The sequence below is a fragment of the Suillus clintonianus genome (genome assembly GCF_016758775.1).
Source record: "Suillus clintonianus strain FC179 chromosome Unknown DEU56scaffold_78, whole genome shotgun sequence".
Taxonomy (NCBI): domain Eukaryota; kingdom Fungi; phylum Basidiomycota; class Agaricomycetes; order Boletales; family Suillaceae; genus Suillus; species Suillus clintonianus.
The window spans coordinates 1-25621 of record NW_024539302.1 but is presented as its reverse complement, the minus strand read 5'-3'; the positions used below and the strand labels follow the sequence as shown (position 1 = coordinate 25621).

General features: G+C 49.6%; 10 protein-coding genes across 10 annotated transcripts; 3 read left to right on the top strand and 7 right to left on the bottom strand.

Annotated features, from left to right (window-relative positions):
• Positions 1-582: 582 nt before the first annotated feature.
• DEU56DRAFT_758874 (uncharacterized protein) lies at positions 583-2066 on the bottom strand (the record flags this gene model as incomplete). The annotated part of the gene is made up of 7 exons (XM_041350273.1): positions 583-783; positions 864-899; positions 1120-1149; positions 1226-1321; positions 1655-1779; positions 1834-1853; positions 1933-2066. The coding sequence occupies 7 exons, from the start codon at positions 2064-2066 to the stop codon at positions 583-585; spliced, it is 642 nt and encodes a 213-aa protein (XP_041204998.1).
• Positions 2067-2743: 677 nt separating this feature from the next.
• DEU56DRAFT_822249 (uncharacterized protein) lies at positions 2744-3432 on the bottom strand. The gene is made up of 3 exons (XM_041354142.1): positions 3298-3432; positions 3170-3239; positions 2744-3116 (listed from the first exon to the last, which is right to left on the bottom strand). Exons 1-3 carry the CDS (start codon positions 3338-3340, stop codon positions 2912-2914), a joined length of 318 nt encoding a protein of 105 aa, XP_041204997.1. The 5' UTR covers positions 3341-3432; the 3' UTR covers positions 2744-2911.
• Positions 3433-3872: 440 nt separating this feature from the next.
• On the bottom strand, positions 3873-5379 carry DEU56DRAFT_822241 (NAD(P)-binding protein). Its single transcript, XM_041354141.1, has 6 exons — positions 4956-5379; positions 4859-4903; positions 4386-4799; positions 4180-4333; positions 3954-4116; positions 3873-3895 (listed from the first exon to the last, which is right to left on the bottom strand). Exons 1-5 carry the CDS (start codon positions 5044-5046, stop codon positions 3984-3986), a joined length of 837 nt encoding a protein of 278 aa, XP_041204996.1. The 5' UTR covers positions 5047-5379; the 3' UTR covers positions 3873-3895; positions 3954-3983.
• A 140-nt stretch (positions 5380-5519) lies between these two features.
• Positions 5520-8594, top strand: DEU56DRAFT_822240 (glycoside hydrolase family 5 protein). Its single transcript, XM_041354140.1, has 3 exons — positions 5520-5936; positions 5990-6089; positions 6139-8594. Exons 1-3 carry the CDS (start codon positions 5632-5634, stop codon positions 8404-8406), a joined length of 2673 nt encoding a protein of 890 aa, XP_041204995.1. The 5' UTR covers positions 5520-5631; the 3' UTR covers positions 8407-8594.
• Positions 8595-8883: 289 nt separating this feature from the next.
• DEU56DRAFT_822235 (dihydroorotase) lies at positions 8884-10447 on the top strand. The gene is made up of 2 exons (XM_041354139.1): positions 8884-9108; positions 9161-10447. The coding sequence occupies exons 1-2, from the start codon at positions 8971-8973 to the stop codon at positions 10097-10099; spliced, it is 1077 nt and encodes a 358-aa protein (XP_041204994.1). The 5' UTR covers positions 8884-8970; the 3' UTR covers positions 10100-10447.
• On the bottom strand, positions 10448-12274 carry DEU56DRAFT_822233 (RNA pol II accessory factor, Cdc73 family-domain-containing protein). The gene is made up of 7 exons (XM_041354138.1): positions 11856-12274; positions 11582-11805; positions 11414-11534; positions 11277-11364; positions 10935-11221; positions 10805-10881; positions 10448-10752 (listed from the first exon to the last, which is right to left on the bottom strand). Exons 1-7 carry the CDS (start codon positions 12250-12252, stop codon positions 10648-10650), a joined length of 1299 nt encoding a protein of 432 aa, XP_041204993.1. The 5' UTR covers positions 12253-12274; the 3' UTR covers positions 10448-10647.
• Positions 12275-12674: 400 nt separating this feature from the next.
• DEU56DRAFT_872884 (optic atrophy 3 protein-domain-containing protein) lies at positions 12675-13402 on the top strand (the record flags this gene model as incomplete). The annotated part of the gene is made up of 4 exons (XM_041355818.1): positions 12675-12710; positions 12764-12810; positions 12862-12987; positions 13045-13402. The coding sequence occupies 4 exons, from the start codon at positions 12675-12677 to the stop codon at positions 13400-13402; spliced, it is 567 nt and encodes a 188-aa protein (XP_041204992.1).
• Positions 13403-14179: 777 nt separating this feature from the next.
• Positions 14180-15211, bottom strand: DEU56DRAFT_742884 (Methylthioribulose-1-phosphate dehydratase; the record flags this gene model as incomplete). The annotated part of the gene is made up of 6 exons (XM_041348973.1): positions 14180-14251; positions 14301-14335; positions 14385-14568; positions 14669-14948; positions 14999-15087; positions 15155-15211. 6 exons carry the CDS (start codon positions 15209-15211, stop codon positions 14180-14182), a joined length of 717 nt encoding a protein of 238 aa, XP_041204991.1.
• A 6675-nt stretch (positions 15212-21886) lies between these two features.
• DEU56DRAFT_916017 (WLM domain-containing protein) lies at positions 21887-22558 on the bottom strand (the record flags this gene model as incomplete). The annotated part of the gene is made up of 2 exons (XM_041357815.1): positions 21887-22195; positions 22250-22558. 2 exons carry the CDS (start codon positions 22556-22558, stop codon positions 21887-21889), a joined length of 618 nt encoding a protein of 205 aa, XP_041204990.1.
• Positions 22559-24570: 2012 nt separating this feature from the next.
• On the bottom strand, positions 24571-25563 carry DEU56DRAFT_959459 (uncharacterized protein; the record flags this gene model as incomplete). The annotated part of the gene is made up of 2 exons (XM_041359304.1): positions 24571-24771; positions 24828-25563. Coding segments are annotated over 2 exons (937 nt in total), but the record flags the coding sequence as incomplete, so codon positions are not given.
• Between the last annotated feature and the right edge of the window lie 58 nt (positions 25564-25621).

Here is a 25621-nt window from a genome sequence, read left to right as displayed (position 1 = left end):
CGAGCAGTATGATCTGGTTCAACTTGAAGAGCTGCCCACCTTCAAGACATGACATATGATTCGGATGTAGAGTCTGTGCGAAGTTATCAAAACCGTCATCAACTCGTCTATAGTGACTCAGCCGAAAGTCGAGGACTAGTACTCATCTCTGAAAGTTTCGGCCGGTGTGACAAGGAACGAAACGAAGCGGATGATGGCAGCTGCAGGAACCATGGCGGACGATGAATGTAGACTTGGGGCGGAGCAGTATTCTAGTCCCAAGCAGGCTGCATCGAGTTTGCCGTCGCTGCCGTGACTCAGAAACTTGAATCCTAGACATATAGGCAGGTCACTGTCTGTTTCGCCAGAGGAGTTGTCGGAGCTTGAACGTGAGGTGGGTGCTTAGCGGAGATAGTCAGGCGTCAAAAGTTGACAAGGACCGTAAGGTGAATCAGCGTGTCTGGTATCGGCTGGGTACTGGAAGCATGATTGCGCTGTTGGGATTCTCCGTCATTGAGAAAAGTCGGGCGGTGATTGGCTCATGCAGTAGATTCGGAGGAAGTGAACATTTGAACCAGTGCTGTTTAATTCGGAAACTGACCATCAGACTCTGGCGACCGACGTCCGCCGATTTGGAATGGGCGATACCAATAAATCAACTGAAAGCTCTGATCGTTTCTTTGGCATATCTTGCAGGGCTGCACTTGTCGGCATTATGAAGTATGAGTTTAAATTTCGGTTGATGAAAGTCGGGAGGACGTCACTGGCGTGATCGGGATCGAAAACCTCGCAGGTGACAATTCCCTTGCATCTGATATTCATTTCCGTGCATGGAACCCATGAGCTTTGCAACACGAGATAAAGTTTGCGGCACTGGCACTCACCCATCCAGTGATCCTAATTTGCAACACGAGGTAAGGCTGTAGCAAAGTAATTCCATTCAGTATACACCAAGATTGCGCCCGCCACATGCACCATTATAACCCCTTCAGGATTCAGCCCGTAGGCGACAGTCAGAGAAAATAAAAGACCCACTCTCGGAAGGGATACCATATTCTATCGCATTCGTACTTCACCTGTCGTCTACACGCTACAAATGAATAGGTTATTTGCGCATCGCAGACGAAGACATGAACTTACCGTGGATTTATACAGATCACCACTACCAACCTACCCGCCTTCGCGGTTAGGTGAGACCCCTGATGGAGGTCCGATGAGACCTGCCTTGCAGCCTTATGTGGAGTACCATGACAGGACAAATGTTCGCGAGGAAATCCAGGAGAACTTCTTCTTCGTGCCACAGCCGGAACCCTACGGTCCATCTTTGGACCAGGAGGACGGACTTTTAACATCTTTCGGGGTCACGGAATCAATGTCAGAGGGTACAGATCCTCGCCTAGGTCAACCCCAAGGTAAGTTCGAATTACTTGCAGCTATTACTTCCAACACTCACCGTGTACGGCCAGACCTATCCTATAGCACCTCTGGGCCTCCTAGCTATGAGCCCGGGGCGCAAGACTTCCCACCTCAGCATAGCACATACTCTGAGTGGCAGACTTTGTCGGGCTCTTCAGCCAGACATGACCAACCACCGCCTCCCCTCACAGTGCAGGATCGCCAAAACAAAGTACAGTGCTCACGGCCCGGGTGCATCGCAGTGGTCAATAAAACCAACCTTACTCGACATGTGAAGGAGGTACATGAGCGGAAGGTTAAGGCTCGTTGCCATCGTTGTGGAAAGGGTTTCGCGCGCCCGTACATGAGGGATGAGCATATTCGTCGGGTCAGATGTGGAAGTATCTAGTAGATTGCGTTCATATAGATTAGATTGTATCCATGTGCATAACTACTCACAATCTTTATCAAAGCCATTCCTTAAGGAAAAGATGCAATCCTCAAGATGCTACAGGACGAGCGGACTATTAAACATCCTTGTTGCGGAGTCTCATATACCAGGCGATCAACATTGCGTAAAAGAACGTATGAAACGCCGCGGAGCCGAACGGTGTACCAAAGAGCACTTCGAACACGAGTTTCACGGCAGACCCGATGGATATGCCTGAAAGCAGTACTACTTCGAATTGCATTGAGGCACCTGGGTCGGGAATGCTTCTTTTCATCTTTTAACCCTTTATCTATGAAGGGCGCCAGCGGACAAAATTCACAGCGATTTCAATCAAGGGTTTCGAACTTTCGTTTCGCTTTCAAACGCAAGTGATTTATTTTCAGGTGCTAATTTTTGCTTTTCCGAGACAGATTTTGACGTACGATTTCGCATCAAGGTGTTTTCGTTTTCATGAATTTGATTTCGCATTTGATTTTGATTTCACTTATTGATTTCACGTTTCGGTTTCGATTTCGAGAAATTGAAGGCAGACAGCCTTTTGAGCATCCAAGCGACCAATATCACCGAGCTGTGTTCTGAGCGTGACGTGGACTCTCTCGCCCAGTTGCATGAAAGAATCATAGATGTTCGTTAGTTGAATAGCCTCGGGCATGGCCCTCAGCAGCTTATGGCAGGGTTGGCGGGTTGGTCGTGATGATGTTAAGAGACAGCCCGGAACTTCCCAATCCGGCGCTGGGAAAAGTCGAAAGCCAAAGTTGAAAGCCAAAGTCCAAAGTCGAAAGCCAAAGTCGAGGGCATCCAGGAAATGGACACTCTGGGGCTAAAGTCCGGGGCGGACTCTGGGGCCAGAGTCTGGGGCGCATGGTTGTTTCAGTCGGAGCTTGGATATCTTGCGGTTGACATACCAATAAGAAATGTATGGCGGAGCGTTGCACTCAGATGGGATGATGCGCCCATTGACATCATGGTTCACACATACTTCAAGGTGGCAAGCACGGGAATCAATGAATATTGCTACATAGGGCAAGTATGTAGGTGGCTCAGCACTGACAGATCAAGGTTTGTGCCCACTCAAATGGCCGAAGGTCAACGTTCAACAGCGGTACAGCCGATGCCAGGAGAAATTGTTTGTAGGGTTTGTGCTATTAGTTGCAAGGCAGCTTCATTGGCCTGAACCTGCGCATAGATTTGCGTGAAATACTGCTGTAGTAGCGAGAGACGACAAAATCTCCCCAAGGAGGCTGCTGTAGATTGGAGTGACGGCAATGCCGATCGTGACTTCATGACGAGTCTATAGACATACGTTTAGCGGCCGTGTGGCATGCGTGGGTTGACGCTACACACAGTAGCATATTGGACAATGAGCTGCCAGTTTGCCTCGCGGCAGCCAGTTTATCAGTACTGTTCGTCTCAACTAGGAATATGAATATATGAATGCCCAAAGATGCAACACACACAGAGGGGTGACTTACCGACAAGAGCCAACAAAACTCGTTCATCGATGACCGCCTGCATCACGTCCTTGTCATTCGCAAATATGGTAGGGTCGACTTGGCTCCAGCCCAACCGAGGTCCTGGCGTAGTATTGAATATTGTTGTTGATGGCTACCCATAGTGCAAGTCCAATGGTGTTGTTATCGCGATCGATGAACCAAGCGGCAAGAATGCTTGTTAGTCAGAATATGCTAGTTAGTGCAGCCCTAGCCAGTACCTGCAAATAGTACTTGTCATGATGCAAGGCTTCGTGAGCGATGAAATTTAACCTCAGCTGGTCTCTGCCGGACTTGCCGACGAGCCCCAGACTCTGGCCCCAGAGTCCGCCCCAGACTTTGACCCCAGAGTGTCCAATTCCCTGACTTTCTGCCAAAGTCGAAGTCGAAAGCCGAAACCGAAAGCCGAAAGCCGAAAGCCGAAACCGAAAGTCGAAGTCAAAACTGGAAATGAAAGGGTTCCAGCGAAACCACGAAAACATTTTGTCCGCCCATGTCCGTTATATTTATCGAGTGATTTGAACCTTCTGCATTACACCTTAATCGTCTAGAATTGTCCAGAGTTGATGATTAAACGTGTCTGCTGCCTGCTTTAGCCTTTCATCATGCCGTATGTTGTGCCGAACCACGTATCTTACATTTCAAACCACTCACTCGTTGCTAGTTACTCAAAGGTCCCCTACACAACCGCCTTCTATGAAGATGACTTGCCCAGTTACATGTCCCGAGACCACTGAAGAAGACAGAACCGCTATTTGGTTTGCAACATCGAGAGGCGTTCCTAATTTCTTCAGGGGAGTGCTGTAATAGGAGATAAGCCATACTACATATTGGGTATCTCTCCCAGTGAAGAGAATGACTCACGCAGCTAATACAGGACCGCTGACAGCCGGATCATCCAGTGCCTCTTGTACCATCGGCGTCGAGACCCATCCAGGTGCAATAGAATTCACACGTCCCTTTGGTGCAATCTTCACAATCTCGCTCTTGAGCGTCATCGTCAAGCCATACATCATCGCTGCCCATCTCGCTCAGCAAGTACCTGATTCAGGAGAAGCACAAAAACCTACCACTTTTGCTGATAGCATAATCGCCATGATTCGCCTCGCCGTATTTGCCTGCTGTGCTCCCGATGAGCACTATTGCAGCCTTGTCTTTCACGCTTTCTGTTGCTGCACGCAAGTGGCGCAAGTATTCACGACAGACCAGGAAGCTTGAGGTGAGGTTTGCGCTGATGGTATGGTCCCACTGTTCGATGGCCATATCGACGATGGGTACGTCCTCGGGTGGCCAAATGCCATGATTGACCACGACTACTGCCACAGGACCGAACGGCGTTCCCGAGAGCGCGTCGAACATGCTCTTCACGGCAGACTCAGAGGAGAGGTCTGCTTGTGCGCATTGCAGTGCAGGGAAGCTGACTTGGAGAGTCTGGATGGGTTTGGAGTTAGAGTTATAATGTGCAGTCACATTTGCGCCGAGGGCTGAAGAGAAAAGCTGGATGTCAGTCACATCTTTGGAGACACGGAAACGATGGAATTACACAGATAAAGCTTGACGGTCTCGAGGCCGATGCCTCCGCTCGCGCCTGGGATGTGGGTGAGGAAATCATGAGCAGTCTGATGAGGGAATGACTGCACCTGTTACGAGGACATGCGTGTTTTTCAGCCCTAGATTCATTGTCTGGCTCTGATTCTCGGGGGGGAGCACGGTCAGGCTATGTTGAATCATACTATATAGTCCCACGAATCCCTATTTCCCAAGCGAAGGTGATTCTAAGCGCTGAGAGCGAAGCCAATAGGTTGTACATATCTCTGAGCACTGGTACCCATCGACGCATGTGTTCTTCAGCTCTGCCGTGTTATCATTCAACTCCCTCCCACATATTCAGGAAGCGTGCACCTTGGCAGGCTGGTCGTCGTGTTTTGTCACCTATTTGCTGGTGATCCACTCCGTCATCAGAAACATTATCTCGAGGATAGTCACGTTCCTGCTGCTGTCTTGACAAAACTGGAAGGAGAGATAAGACAGGTGACACACTTGTACATGTGGATTTTGGAACGCAAAGCAGAAATTGCTTCCGCAAGGGACACCTGCCACGCCGCCGGAACAGCCGTCACCATAAATGGTAATGCCGGCGGTTACTCGTATTTAGGAATCGTGCCTTTGTTTTTGGTGGTACGATGCTTGCAGGCACGGTTGCCACTTCTCCACAGTTCTGTTACCCCCACCAGTACGACCACTACGCTTGGAACGACAGCGAGATTGCTGAAAAATAAGGACTTCAGATTTAATAAAATTTCTGCCGTCGCAACCATGCCTCGTGTGCCATCTGGAGACGCCTCATTTATCCATACGCTCGATGGTAATTTTGTCGATAACGCTGGTCGTACCCTTCTGCTACGCGGCGTGAACCTATCTGGTTCCTCCAAAGCACCCGTGAACCAACCTTCTCAGGTCCTTGATGGATTTTGGGAAGAAGCAAAGATTGGCAGTGAGAGCTTTATAGGCCGACCACTAAAGCTGGATGACGCGGACGAGCACCTCGCCCGCTTGCGGGGTTGGGGTTTCAATATGTTGCGCTTTCCTGTAACCTGGGAATCCCTGGAACACGAAGGACCGTGAGTACTTATTCAATGTCGTCTCCAGCCCTTGATAACAGTGATTTGACCAGAGGGAAATATGATTATGATTTTATGGATTACACAATAGAGATACTGCGGAAATGCAAGGCGCATGGATTCAAAGTTTATTTGAATCCTCACCAAGACATCGTAAGCTTTCTCGCAAACGTATTGCTACTGTTTTTAATTTGCCATTCAGTGGTCTCGTTTTTCAGGCGGTTCAGGAGCACCTTATTGGACACTCGTTGCATGTGGTTTAAATCCAGGTGCATTCAGTGCCACCCAAGCAGCTATAATTCATTGCGAGTACCCCACTCCCGCGTCCCGCGAACCCGCGGAAATGCCTGCCATGATATGGTCAACAAACTATGGCAGACTTGTCTCGCAAACCATGTTCACTCTCTTTTTCGGCGGTTCCACGTTCGCGCCAAAATGCATCATTGACGGGGTCAACATTCAGGAATACCTCCAGACGCACTTCGCAAACGCCTTTGCAAAGTTGGCGGAGCGAGTGGCGGAGGCTGGGGATCTTCTTGATGAAGTTGTCATTGGTTGGGACAGCATGAACGAGCCAGCAGAAGGGCTCATCTCATGGGATGACCTCAATGCTTATCCGCAACAACAGGGTTCCACGCTCAAGAAGGGCACCGTTCCATCCCCAGCGCAGAGCTTCCGTCTCGGTATGGGTCAGGTGCAGACGCTTGACAACTTCTCTTTTGGCTCCATGGGTCCAAAGCGCGATGGTACTGTCACCATAGACCCCAACGGCGTCAAGGCATGGTCAGATCCCTCTACGGAGCCTGGAGGCATTCACCCACGCTGGGGCTGGAGGCGTGACCCTGGTTGGACGCTCGGCGAATGCATATGGGCTTTGCACAATGTATGGGATGTGCAGAGTGGATACGTTCTGGAGCCCGACTATTTCGCACATGTTCCAGGAACAGAAGATCCCGTACATTTTCTACACGCCTTCTTCCTTCCCCACTACGCTCTTTACCTGAAAGCAATTAGAGCGCACCATCCACAAGCCATCGCGTTCGTGCAGCCCCCCGTCTTTGCTCAACCTCCTCCGATACCTGAGGAGCTGTTGCAGGGCAGGGCATGCTATTCGACGCATTATTACGATGGCCTAACGCTCGTTACACGCCACTGGAACTGGTTCAACGCTGATGCCCTTGGTCTCCTGCGGGGAAAATATTCAACGCAGATACAAGCTCTACGCGTAGGCGAACGCGCCATACGGAACAGCCTTCAAAGCCAACTCGGGTATCTGAAGGCGGACGCGACACAACTAGGTGCGCTTCCACCTACCGGCCCAGCGCGATACCCAACTATCATTGGAGAGATTGGAACACCTTTCGATATGGATGCCAAACGCTCGTATGGATACACTGATGGTGGCAAGTACAAGGGTGACTACTCGCGGCAAGAGCGTGCACTAGATGCAAGTTTGAATGCGGCGGATGGCGAGAACTGCTTGAACTGGACAGTATGGACGTACTGTCCCGATAGCTCGCACCCGTGGGGGGATGGGTGGAATATGGAGGATCTCAGCTTATGGTGTGGCGATGACCTGCGCGCAGGAGAAGCGGAAAGGGTTCCAGCCCTCCAGATATCATCCAAAATGTCAATGGGTTCATTAGCGCCGGCACGAGCGTCAACCCTCACAATATCAACACTCCCGGCTTATTCGTCGCCTTACGCCAGTTCTAGTGTTGAAGAAGGCGAACCTGTGCAGTGCGAAGCCGCCTCTCTCCTATCGTTCCTTACAAACGGCGCTCGTGCCGTGCGCGCTTTTTGTCGCCCATGGCCAATAGCGGTCGTTGGTACCCCTTCGAACATCCAGTTCGACATCTCCAAAGCCGCCTTCCACCTTACTCTCAAGGTCAACGCAGAAGACATACCCGTCGACGATGACGATGTTCTAGCGACAGGAATGAAAGGATTGTGCAAGGATAGTTCCTTGCCCACTGAAATTTTCTTGCCTCTCGTTCATTTCGCCTCGGATGCTTGCTTGGGCAAAACCCTCGGTTCTAACGCCCGGGGCCAAGTCGATGATTCCATGGATATCGGGCAAGAAGGGAGTAGCCGCGGTGCATCAGGAACGACAACACCTCGCGCGTACACGTCATCCACGCTCACTCTTCCTGTGAGTTCTCAACCGGCGCTCTCGCCAGTCATATTCAAGGATGACTGGTACGACATCACTGTCACTCCATCCGAGGGTCGCGTAGAGCTTCTTGCATCGGAGCAGAAGCTTCTCTGGTTTTACACTATACCAACGGATGAGAAGGAAGACAAGGAGTTAACGATAGAGGTGCGCCGTTCATCGGGCGCCATCAAAGCCAGTGCACTTGGGCTTGGGTATACCAGTGAGACCAGAGCGAGAGACGGGTGCGCCGGATGGCTGGATGAGGCAGGGTTACTTGGCGAAGGGTGGTGCCCTGATGGATGTTCGATTATGTGAAGTGACAGTTACCTTACCTTATGCTTTCCTTTCTTCCTCGGGACAACACATTCTTTGTAGGAAAAAAACATTATATGTAGTATAACTCTTGACCGCCTCTTAAGCTTGTAAGATCGAATTCATACTATATTGGCAGAGATTAAATTTGCTCTTGTCAAGTCGTTCATCGACCCTATCCAATCCTATCAGACTGTTGAGCAGCAGTGCCACCAAAAGTACAAGCAGCGAATGAAGAGAATTCAAGATTGGCGGAACGAATGTACTATGAATCACTCATAGTCAACCCCTATTCGGACTTGTCCAGCCAGATCAAGTTCTGACTGGGCATGAACGGTTGGTCCAAGATTCACTCCTCCAGACATTGATTCTGGTGTAGATTCTTGTGAAGATGGACTGATTTGTTGAACATTAGCCATGTGCTGGTGTGATGAACGTTTGTAGCGCGAAAAAACACTCCCCGATATAATCTCCTTAATGGGCTCATTGAGGCGATCTCGGAGCAGGCCGGATACAAGGTAGGATGTAGTATGATCTCGGCTAGATCAAGCTCTCTCCATCACGATCATGTCCACTGCAAAATATGGAGACATAAGAGAAGTAATCGCCCCTGCTGATTTTCATGTTCACCTCCGGGATGGTGAACTATCGAAGCTCGTTACCCCCCACGTCCACAAGGGTGGTTTCTATCTTGCCTATGTCATGGTATGTGCTAATCATCTCAGTTTATAGGACAACGATCGATTGACGGTCACAGCCAAATCTCGTGCCCCCAATCACCACTACAGAAATGGCAATTGAATACAAGAAAAAGTTGAAAGAGTACTCGGGATCATCCAAAATGGAGTTCCTCATGACCCTCTATCTTTCCGACGCCCTCCATCCCAGCGATGTCAAAAACTGGAAGGCTGCGGGTATCGTAGGCGTCAAATCATATCCTCGTGGTGTAACCACCAACTCGGACGAGGGAATTGAGAGTTATGACAAATATGACGAACTATTCAAAGCTATGGAGGTGCACGGCATCGTGCTCAATCTTCATGGAGAAATCCCATCCGACCACTCTAAAAACATCTGCGTCCTCAACGCTGAAGAACGTTTCCTTCCTGTTCTCGCAAACCTAGCCAACAAATATCCTAAACTACGTATCGTCCTCGAGCACGCAACGACCGCAGCTGCCGTCAATGCTGTCAAAGCCTGCGGTGATAACGTCGCATGCACAATCACAGCACACCACCTCGCCCTCACAGTCGATGATTGGGCCGGCCAATCTTTCCACTTTTGCAAACCTGTCGCCAAGTTTCCAGAAGATCGTCGCGCGCTTCAAGAAGTTGTTAAATCTGGCAACAAGAAATTCTTCCTCGGATCTGATTCTGCACCGCACCCGAGCCTTTCAAAATCGACAGCAACAGCGGCAAGCGGGTGTGCAGCGGGGGTTTATACCTCTCCTATCCTTCTCCCCCTCGTCGCGCACCTCCTCGATTCGTTTGGAGCAATTGATAAGTTGGCTGATTTTACCAGCAATTTTGGGCGCAAATTTTATCAGATCCCGGCGGACTCAGATGCTCCGAAGGTTGTGGTGGAGAAGGTGCAAGGGGTGAGCGTGCAGGCTGAATATAGTAGTGGGGACAAGACAGTCGTACCTTTCTGGGCTAGCAGAGAGATCGAGTGGCGGATTGTTGATGTTGAGGAATGATTGTTGGGTGAGAGGTATTATCAAAGGAACGACTCAGACTGTCTTAGTTCTTTGCATGGTCTGACTATGGGAGACTGGTTCTCGCCCACGCTTGGCTTCGACCTTGTACTTGTATAGCTTGTAGGAACCCATACCATCCCCTTACTTGCAAACTTAGCCTGCAGCCGCAGAAGGAGCTGATCTTTGCTTCCAACTTAGATTAGCCAGAGTACTCTGCTCTGCACGGCGCAAAGTGTCAATTGAATGTTGGAGCCAACACGTCATCATGATTACCGCCGCGGTCACTGAAGTGGACTCCATCGCTCGTAAGCCATTATGCAGGCGAGACTTAATCTGTGACATTTTGATCGCACACAGATTCACCTGTTTATCGTCAGCCCTTTTACACCATCAAGTTGATTACAAGAAATGTAATTCCGATACATAAGTACGAGTCTCCGGTAAACGGAGGCATAAAATGCACAAACCAGTGCAAAATGGGGGGGAAACAAAACTGATCCTTGTTTCAGCGGCTCGCTGCCACCAATAAACGGATCGAGAGCAGAGCATCATGATTTGATCAACCACGGCTTATTGGTGATTGTCCAGTCATCAATGAGCTGCCAAAAGTGCGCCACCACAGACTTGTCAATGTGTCGTCTGTGAGGATCGATCTAACACGATGTTATATCAGCCTGAACATAGAGGGGAAGGTTTAAGGCACACCTTCAATTCGGTGACATTCCAGTCTTTGATCTTTGTGTTGGGCGGGTCATTCGCCCATGAGACGTATACGCCTTTCACTAGCGGCCCATGATCATCAGCGATCGAGGTCAGCCAAATGAGAACTACGCACCGTGATGGAATAGAGCCCGGGGCTCACTCCACCTGTACGGGCGGAACTGCCAGGCTTGGCCGGTGGTCATCACGCAGACAACACGTTCCCACGCATCCGCACCAAATTTCTGCAACGCGTCAGTACTATCAACAACAAAGTACCGTTGAATGTCTCCGCGAGGCGTAGATGTAGGCTGTGAGGATGAGGAAGGCGGTACACGCCGCCTGTCAATGTGAATGACATCCTCAGCACGGGAGTTTCCAGCAGATGCAGCACGTTCGCGTGCCGCCGAGGAAGACTCAAAACTATAAGAACAAGATATCAACTGAAAAAGCATTTGACTGACAGAGCAAAACGTACAATGATTCTTGCAAGAAACGCTTGACGTTGTGCATAGTTATAAGGGCAGTCGGAGAGGAGGAAATCATGATGATAGGGTACAGATTTTCTGCAGCCAATTTAGAGTTTTGAGTAAGATTTTTGGGATGAGGACATACTAGCTTTGCGGGCCAGCATGGGAGCGCCAGCAGACGGCGCAGGAATTAGGGCAGCCCCAGGTTTTGTCTCCTTGAGCTTCTTCAATTTTTCAGTGTATGTAGCTCGTAGGGCAGAGAAGTTCTGAATTGCGGTTGGTGAGACAAATACGTGATGGGATTCAGACTTACATTTGGTTTTATTCCTCGTAGAACAGTATTCCTGTCCCGCAGCTCGACCTCGTTCTGCTTGATCCGTTTTACAACTTCGACATCTTGCTGATCGGCAACGTAGCGTCGCTTAGAGGGAGTGGTGGTAGTATCTGCAACATGTGCTGTGCGCTTTGGGGTAATGAGGGGTATGGTGGATGCACCAACGTGAGTAGGTGTGCCTGGAGGTGTCGTTGATTCTGCTGCTGCAGAAAGCTCGGTTACAGGTCCAGGTCCAGGTTACATGTCTACGCACCTGCAAGTGACACTATTCTTTTCAAGTCATGCACCTTGCCCTCCAACCATTCCACAATGCTTTTCCTCTCCGTAACGCTCACAAAACCCACTGCAAGGCCGTTGTCTCGAGCCTGTTTCATGTATTCTGCAACAGGCGCATCGCGGAGGAGCCATGCTAAATACACAGCTTCAAGGGTGAAGAAGTCAGACGGTGAGGATCCCGAGGTCCCAGGCTTCGAATAGCGTGTTGAAGTTGATTTTGGAAGCGAAAGAGTCGGAGACAGAACGATGTGGGATGCAGCAAGAAGGGAAGTCGTTGGCTCTGAACTCGCGACATATGTTATTGGAGATTTAGCTTTGATCGCATGCCGGAGAGCCAAAAGCGGGTCTGAAGTCGAGTCCATCGTTGAGCTCATCGTGGTTAGTGAAGAAGCGCTGTCAATAACAAGTCAATAAGTAAAGTACTAAAACCCAGAAGACCAGAGTCCACAGCGCTAAAGTGGCTTACATAATGAACCCCTCTATGGGCGGTTGATTACATAATGGACCCCTCTATGGGCGGTTGCCCACTTTGACGGAGAGAACATTTGGTTCAGTAATCCGCTGCTATAAGTCTTTGAAGTTTGGAAAGCGTGTAAGCGGCGCTGTCGTGCTCTCCGAAGGCCTTTCGTTCTGCTTGTTTCCCGTTTTTGCTGGTAGTCCAGTTCTCGTTGTTAGTCCAGGTCCGACGGCTCTGGGCTGACGCGCGTATTCGGCATCGTGCTCTAGACTAGGATCTTTGACATTTCTCTTTGCTTTTCTCTGACCATCAAGACTCCGGAACGTGCTATACAACACAATGGCTACAGTCAAACTCGCTACCCTTGTGATCCGAGTGAGTCGAGCTACACTCTCTCCTGCATTGGCTCGAGGTCTCAGATGTGACAGACACTTGCGAAGCCCATCTCTTCGCAACTGAAGAACCAAGCGAAGCAGTACGTGCGGGGGTTTGAATCCTGTTGATATTAATACTGGAGTTTTTACAGGCATGAAACCTTCCGTTCAATATGTATTTCCCTTGCTCAGAAGATGCATTCGGCTGAAATTCAGCTGAGAACGAATATCCTCGGTGAACCAGCCAGGCTACACGTCAAGCCGTTAGCAGAAACGAGGTGCGCATTGTATCATCCTATGAAAACACCTCATGTCTTATTTCATCTGTGTCTCAGAGCAATAGAAAACGGTGCCAACGCATTAGCAGAAGGCTTCTTATTTTCAGTAGCCGCACTATTGATAATAGGCGAAACATGGCGGTCGTCTCGGAGTCAGTCCAAACAGAGAGATGACGTCAATGAACGAATTGAGGAGCTCTCTGCGAATGTCGCATCACTCACAGAGCGTCTGGAGAGAATCCAAGAAAGTTTGGGGGATGTCGAGTCAGAACGGGCACGGAACAATGAACTGGCGAGAATTGTTGAGCGGGTGGTGGAGATTGGGCTGAGAGGTGGATGGGCAGAGTTTGAAGATACGCCAATGAAGCTCCCCAGGGTAGAGCTTGCGCCGACCTCGTCGAGGGTACTACCCTGACATGGGCCGTCCATGTGTCAACTCCTCGGCCGGATTTACTGTATCCCCTCAATCTATACAGAGGTCGTTCTTACTTGAGCTCTAACTTCAACTGATTATGCTTCCAACTCCAGGGGAATTTTATCCGCATAGTCTTCGCCATATCCTTTTGCTATCTACACCCTACACCCGAACAATTAGCGTTATACAGCTCTTCTCTCAAAACAATGTGACGCAGGATAAGGACTTGATGTGGTATATGAAAGGCACATCAATCATCCTTGAACCATGCGTGCTTAAAAGAATGATCGCGCATGATTTTACCCAAGTGGCCCAGCAGCGTCGGATACGCATGTTACATCCAGATGCCCACCCGAAAGTTTGTGTGTTCGTCCCTGGACTGCCAGCAGCCACTCTGATTGGCAGAATTCTTCATGATACTAGTGCTAGGCTCCTTGTGCCTGTAATACAGTCAATACCTCGGTGGGCGGGCCTAGATCCGGATGTTGGTGGCAAATGGGAGGTTGCTAAACGCAGGCAATAATTCAATCCAAAATAACCGCTATTTCAAAGCCTCAAGGCTGCTGTACCCACCAGTATTAACGTCGATGCAAGTGGGCATACCAACGCAAGTGAAACGCATCATGGCTACGATAACAAAAACGATATAGTGAGAGGCTGTGTTACACTAATATTCTGCAGTCTCGTGGTTTGGGTCTGTGATGGCATCAGCGACGGGGGGGGGGAAGTGGAACGTTCGTTTCCGTACATGTACGCAACAGCTCGAGCGCTCGACGCTCATTCATTGAGCACCGTTGGCAGACCGGCCAACTTCATTTTAACTCCTATTTCCAACAAGTAATCGAGGCACTGATTATGATTAATCTTCAGCCTGAATTCAAAATGTGTTGCGACTGACTTCTGTTTGAGTTTTCGCTTTCTGCCAATCGTCGCCTGATGGAGGAAGTTAGCACAGAAAACGAGATGATGGCCAATGACGGACCCCAGACATAGATACCGTGACGCAACACGAGAATACCAGCTGCCCTGGGATACTTCTCCATGGCCTCTTTCATGCTGTCCTTTAGGTCTTCTTCGTTAGGAGTATTGTCGATGATCGGGACCTCAAGTGTGTCAAGGTATGAAAGGGTCGAACCATTTCCGCCAATTCGGACGCCCTTGATCATCTTTCCGGGGATCAATGAAGGGAGAATAAAAGGCAAAAGCTCAATACCTCCTGCAAACACGATCAGTACGAAATGTTCGCAGCATACTCTCCCAACCCACTTGATGAGAAATTCTGAACATCTTCTCTTTCTCCCAGAGCAGTGTCGCCATCACCGCATTCTGAGAATGGGTGTGTATGCAGGAGCCAGCATTACGAATCGTGAAAGCATTCCAGAAGAGCGGGGTGCAGGCAGACTCTTTCAAGTTCAACTTTGGGCGACGAAGGAAAATCCTGTCGGTATGAGGAGAAGGCTCTGCCTGGGGATAAGGGAGAACGAATATGTGCGACGGCTCGATGCGCTCTTTCTGTACGCCTGAGGGGGCGATGTATACTTTATCGCTACCGAGGACTGATCAGCACGCGCAAGTCACAGCCGACAAGAAACAAACTGAGTGCGAATACAGATACCTCCACCAGTGCCCGTCACCCATCCCAATCTGTAGAAGGATGCGCATAGTTCTGATATAAGATTTGCAGGCTGACCATCGGTGATGCGATTCGTGATCAGTATCGCAGGTCGAATCAATGTTTAAGTGATGGCTCACATGCAGAGGATCGGTTGACGTTACAAGAGCATCTTCCTGTTCTGCGCTCGTAGACATTGTATTCGATGACTGGACAATTGGATCAACCCGGTCAAGCTTAAGTCGATAAGCTGGATCTGGAACCCTAACCCTACATAGTTCAATCAAGCCAAACAATTTCACCTCCTCTACAGCACGACACGATCTCGACATGTCCACAGCTCTCGGGCTGCTTCAGGCACATAACTGCCATACCTTGTTACTAATTTCGGGAGAGCTAGTCTACAACCTCTTCGACAAAATATAGAGGGCAGGATGGCATATTTTGACCCGGTCAAGGACATGGGGTATGAACCTGCTTCCTCCCCTTGGTCAGGAAAGCTAGTGCACACCGTTCAAACCAGTGAGTCTTGGCGCGCACCGCGAGTCCTTACACTCACTGTATTCATACCAAAGCATGCTATTTCGCACGTCGAGAATTCCAGGCTCAATTTAAGGTCCATGCACTTGATCACTTACATCACGATCGTTGATGCTACATGACCTTAATACACATCGAAAGACGACAGAGAGCTCGCGGGTGGACAGAACCGGATGCTCCAACGACTCTTGAAGCCGCAGGAAGCTTTGTATATTCTGCTCAGGAGTCAGTATTCAAGGATTCCTGGAGCGGCCCAGGATGCTGTCGGAATCCAGCAAGACGCACGCCAACCTCCAGATGTAAGTGTATAGTGGCCGGTTCGTCTTCCTCAATTCCTGACAATATCATATATTTACGCACGATTTCTGCACTATGATATCCTACAAGTTAATACGGCCAAAATCAGCCTTTCCCTCAGCACCGACGAGCGTGGCCAACGTCCGAGGTCAGACCACACGCGCAATACCTACTGCTCCGTCACCCCTTAGTTCGTACCCAGAGCCATGAAAAAGAAACACTACTTACAGCTGATAATCTTCATATCAATAGACCAGAATCGAGCGTTTTCACATAAGCGCGGCAAACAAATCTCTGTGCAACAATAGCTATTCAACGTTGCAACTCCAGAACAAGTACGTGTGGTAATAGATATGCCAGACTTGCAACGTGTATTGACGTATGGTATCGTCGCTGAGCTCCACGCTGAGTGAGTCTGAGTCCTGGCAGGAAATCGCGATGAAACTAAGCCAGATAATTTGAAGGCGGTGACTAGAATGAGTCATGTGTGTTGGGAACAAGGTACACTACAGAATTCAAACGCGCTATAATTGAGCACTGCCATGCAGGCCCGCACCATCCACCACTCTTCGTCCACTTGCAGATTGACGTCTGACCTAATGTTCGTCCTCAGCTCCTGAATTTCTTCAGGCTTGATGGAATGACCCTTAATCAATCCAACAATCCCTTCCAGCGAGTCGTCTCCTCCGCTACGCGTGAGAGACACGTGTGATTGGACCGCTGAGTGGACATCGCCTTTCCCCGCCTGATCATAGGCTTCGACAGCAATTTTGATGACGCGACGGGAGATGGACCCTGTCGGTGCAAGCAGGGACACTATCTCCATATAATGGTGGGTCTATTCGAAGTGTGGCAGTGCCGCGTCACACAAGGTGTGTCAATTCGCTGAATTCGAACCGCAAGCACATCAATTGATCTTTCTGAACTCTGCTCTATTTAGTCATGACAATCTGCGAGCTCAGATATAAGGGTGCGCACACCTGCTGAGGTATCTACACATGTTCAAGTCCGCATTCGAGGAACATAACTCACCAGTAAGCACCAAATGCTGTTTCAACGACGACACACAGTTTTGCATGTACCCACCTGCCCTGCGTGCCATGCTACTAATCTGGCATCAGTGAATCAATTGTGCATTCATTTCGACCAACACCCGGATCATTTGTATGTGAAGTTTGTCTAGATATTGCCCTCACTGTTCCTTCGGCAATTCCATGGTCCGTAATTATGATCAGCGCTAGAATCAAGTCAACGTGTTGGCCATGCTTCAAAGGTTGCGGTACGGGACAAAAAGGTACGTATTTCTTCGCGTGCGTTTCCCATCGCCGAGCTCAGTGATATCTTGTCAGCCACTGTTTGTTGCTCGCCGGCCAGAACGTGACAAGGTGAAACGAACACAGCAGCAGCAAACTCAATCGCACGGTCACACCCAGGCGTCATCATCACAAACTCAGCCTGCCACCAACTTGACCTCCGCGATACTACCTTCTGATTCAGGTACTAATACTACCACAGCAGTTGCAGCACCTACGCAGTCACGACCCCTCCCATTGTGGGCTCGTCTCGTATTTTTCCATTGTTGTGCATATCCCCCACATGCCAATGGGCGTTAATACTGCGACATGCGGACAACAATTATATCGTCGCTTCTAAGTAGTTCTCTTGCAGTCTCATCTCTCTTTTTCATTTATTTTACCACTCCATCAATCTTATTCCCTCGTCTGTGAGACTCATGTACTGCACCGATGCTAACCGTTGTGAGAGAAATTTTATACTCAGGAGGATGAAAGTTCGGGATCACTCTGAGCATAGACTGGGCCCTGACTCAAGCTACCAGTCTTTCAGGTGATTTTACAGAATTCACTATCGGACGAGCAAGATTTATGTCTCTATCCAATGTTCATGACCCCGCGATCAAGGATTCGTTGAGGGTCCCGTTAGTTGGAATGCGTGTTTAGATGTACTCCGAGGGTAGACGCTTATCACTGTTTTTTTGGCGTTGCAGTCGTCAATACATGTTGCTACTACTCTCCCCAAGTCTGATGCAGTATTAGAGCGAAAAAGTTGAACTCATCGCGATATAGGATTTCTGTTGAACCATGGAGAGGTAAGAAGGAAGCGGCAAGACGTGACTGTAATCCAGAAGACTGTCAACTTTCACGCGAAGCGAAGCGACTTCGTCCTGAGGCGGTCGACAACCCTACCCCTCGTACTAATGATACGGGTATGCTGCACAACCTGCACACATCCAGAAATGTTGACGGCATCGAGTTCAAACACAGGCCGGAAGAAACATGTAGAGTGGAGAGGGAGTACGGCTCCCGTCGAACTTTGTCGCCAGCATAAAGTCCCTTACGTATAAGAAGATGCATATTCTTAGCACTGGTCACAGGCCCATGAGCGCTTTGTCCACACAGCCCTTAAGCTGTACAACAAACACAGGATGACAGATGCGGACGTAACTTAACAGACGCTTAAACGAAGGGATGCCCAACTTCCTCGACTCCAACCCAAACACCCATTGATCACTAGGGATTTGAGCACTGAATTTGTATAAACGGTGCGCCTCGTAAGTGATCTTGAGGCTCTTCTGCAGGTTAAGAATAACCGCTTGCTTACTACAGCAGCATCGGCCCATACCCACCAGGATATCTTGCACAAACAGCGCCGCAAGTCCTGTATATACAGTCCCGAAGTTGTCTTCTAGGTGAGGACTAGATTCCTGTAAGTAGGCTGTCTCGTGAGCAATGGCTTATGTGCTTCTGACAAGCGTTAACAAGAAGTAGGCCCCTGGACTCACCAATCACCATTGCCGTCTGATAACCCGATTTGGTTCAGAGATCTCGACAGACATCTCTCGCATAGATACTAGTCCCCAATCTGCAGTACATGGAACCCCCAGCGCCGACCATGTCATCCTCCACCAGAAAGACGCCAGCGACCACGCCACGTCAGACCATGCAAGGTCATACCAGCTGGGTAACAGGTGTCGTCCATCTGCCCAGCGGACGACGCATAATCACATGTTCATTGGACGGCTCACTCCGATTATGGGACCTAGAGAGCGGCGCACAGATAGGTGAGGACTGGAAAGATGAGAATGAACTAGGAATATCGTCCATGGCATTGTCTCCGAACCACAAGATAGTTGCAAGTGGAAGCACTGACAGGACAGTGAGGTTGTGGGATATCGAGACGAGGAAGGTGATATCCAAATGGACGGGACACACCCATGTTGTGTGTGCATTGTGCTGGAGTGCGGATGGTGAGCGAGTAGCGAGTGGATCCTGGGATGGGACGACAAGAGTCTGGGATGTCAAGAGCGGCAAAACTGTCCTGGAAATCAAAACCGGACACGAGTGGGCGAGGGCAGTGATGTACTCCCCTGATAACGAATACATTGCAACGGGCGGACACAACGAGGATGCAGTCAAAATCTGGGATGCGAAGACGGGCAAACTGACCACCACACTCAAACATGATAACTATGTTTGGAGCTTGACCTGGACGTCGGACGGAAAGAAGCTTATCTTCGGTTCATATGGCCCGATTAGGATATTCGACACAGCCACTTGGCAGCAGATTGCCATTCTTGAGGGTCATACAAACCGTGTCGGCGTCTTCTCCTTGTCTCCCCACAATCGCTTCCTTACAAGTGCATTAAATGATAAAACAGTGCGTCTATGGAATCTCGACACGAATCTCCCGATCGGACCACCCCTCCTGCATGAAGATTATGTGGAGTCCGCGACCCTTTCTGCTGATGGAAAAGTGCTAGTCACTGGTTGCCGAAACGGAAATGCGTACACATGGGACATTCATGCCATTCTCAAAGAAGCTGACCTTGAAGACCTCCTCCTGCCTATTTCTCATGTAAATCCCATGGTTTTTCGGTAAAACTATACTGATCTCCCACTTGCAGGTCCCAGCTCCAAAATCGTTAACGACCGTGTGTGACGAGTTTCTCAAAGCTTTTAAACCATTTTAAAGATATTCTAGAGAGATGCTATGCGACGTCCAACTGTTCATGCCCGCCGAATACCGCCAGGATTTTTCGATAGCGCCCAGGTGAGTCGTCTGCGTTTGTCGACCAGTTCTCATTCTGATCTTTGTACTCTCAGTCCTCCGCAGCACATGGTTCCCATCACCATTCCTCTTCTTCGAATCCGCGTGCGCTATTCAGCGGCTTTTCATCGCTATTTCGTCACTCTCACTCCAAGACTGACGGAGCAACCGAACTCCAGCATCGTTCAAGACCGTCCATCTTCTCTCATCGTGGCCCTCCTATCGTCGATGTTCCTACAGTACAAGACAGAAAGGTACGTATTTATTTGCGTATGTTTCCCATTGCCGTTGTTCAATTATTTATCTGCAGTCATTGGTTGTTGCTCCACGGCCGCGGCCGCGGCAGCAAGGCCAATTGCATGGCCAAACCCAGGCGTCATCATCACAAACTCAGCCTGCCACAGCCTCGACCTCCACGACACCTCCTGCTCCAGGTACTCATACTCCCACATCTGGTGCAGCAGCTGCGCAGTCACCACCTATCCCGTGGTGGGGTCGTCTCGTACTTTTCCTCTGTTGCGCATCTCCTCCACATGCTAATGGGCATTAATACTGCAGTATGTGGTCAACTATCTTATCTTTGTTGCAGTCTTTAGATCTTTTGCTGCTCCATCAAGCTTGTTTCCTTGTTGTTATACTCATGCAATGCATCGCACTCGATAATGCTAACCGTTGCGAGTGAAACATTATATTCGAAGAGAATGAAAGCCCAGGACAAGCCCAGGCTCCTCCGTTCATCTATGGACATCCGCAGTACTGCATATTTAGGCGTCGGCGAGCTCGCTTGAACATAGCCGCATACCTCTGTGCTTATCATACCCCGACCCATTCAGAGTGAAAGCAACAGATGTGACGCAAAGTCTGATTGTATGACCTCGCGTAGTCAGTGTGGCCAAGGCCAGATTTCGGTGCGACCGAGAGGACGATGGGCTCGAGTGGTCTTAACGTCGGGCCGATTCTGCAGAAGATCCCTTCTCCGTCCATTATAGAAGAGGAGAGTATTAGTTAGTGCTGAGACCTCCGCGAATTTAAAGTAGGCCGAGGGTTACGTGTCGCCCAGGCCTACATATTCAAGTTAGTACTTTGTACACACTCGAGCATCTTCCCCTGGTAACATGGCGTGTGCCCGTGCGTTCCTTGCGTGACTTAGTCAGTGTGCCGAAACCAGCTTGCTGATTCTGCCACCACCTGGAGATAAGGAACAAGCAATGAAATGAAGTGTGAAAGATATATGTAAACAAAAAAGGGCACTAAGGTGTATAGACCAAAGTATATTTCGAGAGTATTTTGCCGTGGCGAGAGAAAAGAGGTGTAGTACGCCTAGGCTTCCAATCCAAGTGCCGAGACTGCCAGGAAGATATGGGACGCCAAATATCTTCTGTTTGAGTCTGCCCATCCCACAAGATTGATAATGTGTGCGGCCGTTCTTCGCGGCGCAGAGCTGCAGTGGATTTTAAGTACGATGTTCGCAGACAAATCAAATGAAACCTACCACGAGAACACGCATCGTCGAATTCTGGCCTGCCATTTTTCACAAAACTCTTGTGGTTCCTAACGTCCCAGAACCCATACCGTGACACGGGACAAGGTTCGATCAGCTATCACGGTTTAGATAAGTGATAGTGTTGCAAAATGAACAATCCGAAGCTTACCCCTTCAACCAAATCAACGATCAATGGATGAAGGTCTTTAAATGCAGGGAACAAATTGTGAGAGTAGCAGCGAAAGAAAGCATAATCAAATATGTCCTCTTCCGTATAAAAGAGCGGCTGAGAAGATGGTATCAGTAAGATAGCAGCGAAGCAAGACAGGAAACGTGCCTTATGGTGCGACGAAACAAGTTCGTACACCAGACATCCAAATGCCCACCAGTCCACGGGTGGCCCGTTGGAAGCTTACTAGTCCAGAAGCAAATTATCATCCGATTCAAACAACCATCGCTAGCCTGATCATCCGTGAAATTAATTTACTCAACTGTCATCCAGATTGCTTCTGTGGTCCAGAAGTCCCGCAACTCCGTTCCAGTTCTTCTTCTTCGTTCCTAAGGCGCGCTGTGGCAGCATCCAGCATCCAGCATCCAGCACCCTTTTCCGCCGTTCTTCCATGGTATCATTGCCTCGAAGGCCTGTGCCACGTAGGACATGAATGAGAGCCTCCACTTCTTTGTCCGACGACGGCTGATAGATATCGCTTGAATCAGAAAGATGATGCGTTCCTGCTCCTGCTGCAGCCTCAAAATCTGCAACCTCGCGATTAAGCTGAGAATTCGGCTCTTTAAACTAACAGCATGGACCGTCATGTGAATAGGACATTAGAAGGTAGCTGTGACTCACGTCATTATCATGGTCGCCCCATACATTGTGCGCCAGTTCATGGCATAACACGCGTCTGACCTCCAAGTACGGGCGAAACCCATCATATGTGTCAAGCCGAATTCGCAGCTTGATGGTACCTCCACTCCCGACATTAAGACCTAGAAGCCCAGGATGCTCATGTGGAGCAAGCTCGGTAAGCAAGCCAACGGAGAAACGATGCTTCTGCATGATATGTAAGACTGCAGGATCTTTGGAAAGCGTCGTGAGACACTCCGTCGCTGTTTCAGGTCGCGGGAGATGAGTGAGCGGCTCTATGCGATGATTCATAGTGATGTGCAAAGCCCGGCTTCAGGCCGTGGGCCGAGCCAAGCCGAGCCCATTTAGGCCGGGCCAAGCCGAGCCTTGAGGACGGCCCATAAGGGCTCAAGGCCCGGCTTGAGGTATCTGTAAGCCTGAGCCTGGCCCTCGAGCCACGGCTTTCAATGGGAGTAACACTGGCAGATCATAGATGAGTATTTGAGTACTTCTGCTCGTTTGCGTGCATCTGCATTTGTTCGTATGTAATTCTGCGTGTTCTCACTTACACATACTCATTTATAAATCGTTGCACGTGACACTTTGTTTGTTCGGAACGGGTCATTCATGCTTGTATCCTGTTCATTCACCACTCGTATCTTCACACTCGTGCTCATATTGCACTCATTCCAGCTTGTGTACACCTGTTCTGACTTGTCCCTCGTCGTTCTCATTCATCTGGGCTTGCCTGGCCTCATTTTGGTTCATTATGGCTTGTCCCTCGGCATTCTCATCCATCTAGACTTACCTGCACTCGTCTGGACTCTTCTGCATTCGTCTGCATTCGTCTGGACTTGCCTGAACTCGTTTTGACTTGCCTCTATTCATCTGGGCCTGCCTGCACTTGTTTGGACTCGTCTGCATTCGCTTGTACTTGCCTGCACTCATTCTGCATTCGTTTGGACTCATCTGCATTCGCTTGGACTTGCCTGAACTCATTTGGACTTGACTTGGCTTGTCTGTATTCGTCTGGGCTTGTCTGCAAACGTTTGGACTTGACTTGGCTTGTCTGCATTCATCTGGACTCGCCTGCAATCGTTTGGACTTGCCTGCATTCATTTGCGCTTGCCTGCACTCGTTTGGACTCGTCTGCATTCATCTGCATTCGTCTGGACTTGTCTGCGTTCGTTTGGACTTGCCCTGGCTTGTCTGTATTCGTCTGGGCTTGTCTGCACTCGTTTGCACTTGCATGCATTCATCTGGACTTGCATGCACTCGTTTGGACTCATTTTCATGTACGTTGGTGCCCATGCATTTTCGACAGCCGTTAATGATATCACACAATTTTTCGCATAGCAAGCCGCGGCCTAAGCCTAGGCCGAGCCGAGCCTAGCCTGAGCCGTCAAGGAAGGCTCGGCCTGCAATCTCAGTGAGCCTGAGCCCCATCAAGCCGAGCCGTGGCCCCGGCTTTTGAGCCGGGCCGGGCCGTGCACATCACTAGCGATGAAAGCGGTACTGGTGAGACGAGGTAGATGATGACCCTGTCGAACGAAGCTAACTGCCTCTCATCATGATTGACAGTCTTGACGATAAGAACGTATGCCAGGACATACCTTTACCTGCGGCTTCAGTGCCCTGTCCCCAAGAATTTGCTCTTTCTTCTGATGTGCCGCGTCAGCTGCATTCAGCTGTCCGAGTTCTTCTGCTGTCGAGCCAAGCATCTGCACTTTGATGCCATTGCGAAGACCAGGTTGCGCAATGGTGGGTTCTGGATCGGGGTCATCCTGTCGATGCTGGATTTTCTTCCCTCTATGAATGAGTTTCTGTAATGATGGTGGGACAGAAGTTAGGGCCTCGAGGCGGGAGTGGAGAGCAGAGACGGGTGCGTTGTTTGAGAGGGAAACAGTATGTGATATTCCACGGAAGGAGATGGTCAGCATGATATCTTCATGAGACATAGTTTCCGTTGGCTGTCTGGTGATAGTTGCTGGCTATCTTATAAGTTGTGCAGCATTCATCAGGAAAAAACAAATATTGGTGTAGTTCCAGTGACAACTACATATTGCTACATAGTCACTGTAGTGATATGTAGTTAAATACGGGGCTATGTAGAGCTACGGGAGGCGCTGGGAGTAGTTGTATTCACTGTAGTAGCCAATAGTCCTATTCTAAATCAATCTAAGTACTCGTAGTGGACATACAAAAAGTCTCGAGGTCAATGAATGGATTTAAGTAAACTTGAAATTCACTCGCCAACTCATACACATTCGCGCTCGTCCACGTAGGATTGACCAATCAACCCATCTTGGGTATGAGGTGACATGGACGAATAATCTCGTCAACATGAATCACGGCCGAATTCCGTCGCAAGTGACGAGTTGAACGAGAGATTAGATGCAGACCAGACGACTCGTCTGGCTCTCTGAACGGGGTAAACCATTCAACGTATGCAAGGGGTCGCGGGTATGCGCCAAATTGACGAGGCAGCGTGAACAACACACGGACCTGCGCAACTCGGACAGCGGCTATAATTTAGATATTGTCATTGTAATACTTCGTAAAATGGAAGCCATTGACATACCATTCAGCGTGAGTAGTGCCTTCGATGCTTGGACGCCATCACTGCTAACCAGTGCCATGTCAAATCGATTGGGGGAACCTGGCTTCCGTCCAGAAGACGAAGGAAGCACTTCAGGCGTCGCCCTGACCCGTAGGCACTTGGGCAACTCGGACACACGAGGGTCGGGGGGAAGGATGATGACTACTTGTCGGAAAGTGTCAAAACGATCTTGGGGACCAGGCACAATGCTATGATTGTGCGGCAAATGCTTCTGTAAAAATAATGTGAGAGCGGGCAGGAAATCAACGGCGCCATGCATGGTTTCGAGATGTTGAACAGATCGACGAGGATGTGGGGCAGTCTTCGCCAGAACATGAATGATATCCTGCGAAACAACAGGCACCACATCAAAGCCCTCGTTTTCAGCATCAGAGTCGGAATCATACTCAGATTCCCGGTCTGTCCGGCGAGCGGCACGCTCAGCCACCCATTCGAGGTAAATGGATTGGCAGAAGACTGCCTCCTGGCGTTGAAGCCATAACGCCATCTGTTCCTCGTAGTCGCGCTTGTTACTTGCGCGGTAAGCCTCTTTAGCGAAGTCGATGTGGAGGCGCTCGGGAAGTTCGGTGTTGAATCCATCTGCAGCTCCGAATAGTTTGATTGACTGTACGTAGTGGGACAATTGATGTAGCTTTGGAATGTTGAAGTGTTCACGCACTGCGAGCTCCTGTAACACATCCTTGTGAGCGTGAAAAACGGTTGAGGGCGTTCTCCAGACAGTCCAGGGATTCGCTCGTATGTGTATGAAGTCGTGC